Source organism: Limulus polyphemus, unplaced genomic scaffold (genome assembly GCF_000517525.1).
Source record: "Limulus polyphemus unplaced genomic scaffold, Limulus_polyphemus-2.1.2 Scaffold180, whole genome shotgun sequence".
Taxonomy (NCBI): Eukaryota; Metazoa; Arthropoda; class Merostomata; order Xiphosura; family Limulidae; genus Limulus; species Limulus polyphemus.
Window position 1 is genome coordinate 759,253 of NW_013665790.1, and position 3,417 is coordinate 762,669.

The 3,417-nt window shown below is 31.7% G+C and overlaps 1 protein-coding gene across 1 annotated transcript in view; it reads right to left on the reverse strand.

The window, feature by feature from the left end:
• LOC106478106 (venom allergen 5-like) overlaps nucleotides 1–3,063 on the reverse strand; it is a 10,945-nt gene extending 7,882 nt beyond the window's left edge. Inside the window, exons 1-2 of the mRNA XM_013938621.2 lie at nucleotides 2,981–3,063; nucleotides 2,107–2,261 (exon numbers count right to left, since the gene is read on the reverse strand). Of these exons, the coding sequence (XP_013794075.2) occupies nucleotides 2,107–2,260 (154 nt within the window). The 5' untranslated portion in view covers nucleotide 2,261; nucleotides 2,981–3,063. The remainder of the gene's footprint in view (nucleotides 1–2,106; nucleotides 2,262–2,980) is intronic.
• Between the last annotated feature and the right edge of the window lie 354 nt (nucleotides 3,064–3,417).

A 3,417-nucleotide genomic window follows, 5' to 3' on the forward strand; every position in this document is an offset into this window, starting at 1 on the left:
ATAACTGTTATTTAAGTTTATATTCCTGCTTAAAATGTAAAATTACTTAATTATTTTCTTTAACAGGATAAGCGAGGAATAATTTTATATTCACTGGTATTTATTAATTTTAATATTAGTCGCTATAATGTGTTTTCTAAATCTGAAACGTTTATATATCAGTCATTTTTTTCCATTTGTCTATGCAACCAATAATTCAATTTAAATCAACACTTTTAGATCACTATTTTAATGAGACCATCTTTATTTTAATAAATCATAATATTTTGCACTTCTCTAATTTGTATTAGAAAATAATACCTATTGCTTTGACTCATCAAATATTCATTGTTTTTAACCTTTTTACAACCGGGCGGATTCTTTTGAGAAAATGTGTCTTGTTACTCGTCAGACTCTTTCAATCATCCAAGGGGAATCCCCGAAAGAGAAAAACAAGAAGAAAAACACAACTAGGCACCTAATTCAGTTTGAGAGTGATGTCATGACCTGTTGCTCTAACTCATAAAATATTTAGTGCTCAAAAAATGAAATTGAACAATTTCGAATTGAGAAGAGCTTGTTCTGTACATTAATACGATTTACACTTCCTCTTTAAACTCTAATGGAACAACACAGTTTCAAAATATACGATATAAAAAATCTTGATATAGGAGGTGAAATTCGTAGTTGCTCTCTTTTGGTCATTATAAAAAATACATCCTATTTTAATAAAACGCTTTCGTTTATTAAAAGCTTAATATATTTTAAACTGATACAGCATTTTATCAGAGATTTATCGTTAATTACAGCCATCAATGTCTGTAAGCTATTACAAATATAAACAACAGATTTTTGTTCGATTAAAAAAAACAGCTGTTCTAATTTTTTATTCCCAAATCGAACATTTTTCTAAAAGTTCCAAAAGTTTGCAATATAAAGTAATCGTATATATATATATATTAGATCAAGTTCCTATAAGTTCATACTCTTAGCAGGTTATTAGGCTACAACAACTTTCAGTAGAATTAGACTAATATTTTTCTAACATATAAAATGTCTTCTAACTACCTTTTCATTATCCACGTGAAAAAACTACTTATTTAATTATGTTCACATTTTTATGAGAGTATTTGTCTTAAATTGATAAAAACTAAGTTACGTTCCAACCCTTTAAGTTGATAAAAACTAATTCACGATCCAACCCTTTAAGTTGATAAAAACTAATTCACGTTCAAACCCTTTAAGTTGATAAAAACTAATTCACGTTCCAACCCTTTAAGTTGATAAAAACTAATTCACGTTCAAACCCTTTAAACTGACAAAACTAAGTCACGTTCTAACCCTTTAAACCGATAAAAACTAATTTACGTTCCAACCCTTTAAACCGATAAAAACTAAGTCACGTTCCAACTCTTTAAACCGATAAAAACTAAGTCACGTTCCAACCCTTTAGTTCAATCACACAATAATAAGCATAAAGTTAGCAAACGGCAGCGTTCTCAATGTTATAGGGTTACATTCAGGGGTGAAATGTTGCTGGTACTCACCGAAACTCAGTGATGGCTCTCTATTAGATTCCAATGGTAGTAACGGTTGTTTTTTGGAAGCCACTACTGAATTTCGTTCTTTTTTTTTTTTTTGTATTTCGTGGAAGTTGAATTTGAGTAGTGCACGAAGAGATACTTTTAAATCGCAGAGAACTTGATACTCCATACACTACGAGACCAGAACCTGGCAAAGGTGAGTACCTGCACTTTTTTAAGGAGAATTTCATCACTGATAAAACCTTAAAATGGAGGCCAGTTAAACAATCATAACGAAAAAATAAAATAAAAAGTCAAGTAGAACATGAACTCAGATTTTTTACGCATGTTTTCCCTCTAAAGATTTTAATAAAACAATATTAAGATTGTGGTTGAGTAAAAGGGAAAATATAAATCTGAGAACATGAGCTCAGATTTTCTATACATGTCTTCCCTCTAAAGATTACAATAAGACAATATTAAAATTGCGATTTAGAATAAAAAGGAAAATATAAATCTAAGAACATGAACTTAGATCCTATACATATGTTTCCCTCTAAAAACTGTAATAATACAATGTTGAGATTGCGGTTAATACACTTACGAAGAAGTTTCTTTCCCGGACACGCCATTGGCTTGTAGATACACATAGTGTGAGAAGGACCTGTGAATGGACAGGCCTGGACAAAAAACAACGCAGGAGCTATTAACATTACCAGCGGTAAAGATTCGATAAATGGTGATGTCCGAGGCTTCATTCTGGTGGAGAAAATAGGAAAAAATATTTTGAAGGCATAAAAAAAGGTCAAATATATATTTTTATATGTTTCTAATAAGTCGTATGACAAGGTACACGTTTTTATTTTGTGTGTGTGTGTGTGTGTTTCCATACAGGTAAACGAGAATACAGTTACAAAATTTTCATTTAATATTTTCCTAATAATAATATATGATTAATATTAACTTTTGATCGAAACAAGCTATCTACAGAGATCAGAACTAAAAATCAATCCAGTAACGAATATATATAATTAAATATACAGCTCTTGGGGCCTTACATATAATATTAGATTATAATTCATTTTTTATCAGTTGAGTACTCTCGTTGTTAATGATATTTTTTGGTGTGATCCCAACAATACCTCGTGAAGTATGTTTAAGTTAATCTAAATCCATATACTAAACTATAAACAGTCTAAACTTCATTACTGTGTAGGATTGTGAGAGAAACCTCACTGGGAGTTTAATTGTAACAAAACATTTTACTCTATAAGGATTGTGTTTGCATCTTCGTTTAAAATAACAATATTTTAAAAGCCATAAATTACCACAATTTAAAATATTCCAACGTCTATATCACTATATTTTCCGAGTTAGCATTACATCATTCTTAATGGTTCCTGAAGTCATACTGCCAAGTAGGGCAAATCTTGAAAAATCGGCTCTAAGGCTAATCTAATAACTGGGCAATATCTCACCTAGTAAGTAGCAGTGGCTTCTCGGGAGAATCAAGTCACGCTAACTAACTGCAGGAAGTATTCAAAACAATATAGAAAATTCCTCTTTGGTACTGCGTATTTCGTGATGCGCCGGTGTTTTTAAAGTCCGGCAGGGGGCGGGCACTAACATACAGAGAACTCTAGCTGTCGAAACATTTTTCAAACTAGATGTATCGTCCTATCAAGGAAAGCACGTATTTAAACCTCACGTGACAATACTTAAAAATTTCATTTGGCCTTACACTTCCAATAACACTCCCCTTTCACACAACGGAGCGCAATTAGTTTTTCGTAACTAGGTTATAATGTTACCTATTCTCTGGTCTGGGATACGTGCGCCCTATATTTGGACACTAGAACGACCCATCCTATGAGCGTTAGGAACATTACCAGATTCTAAACTGCCATTCAATTTT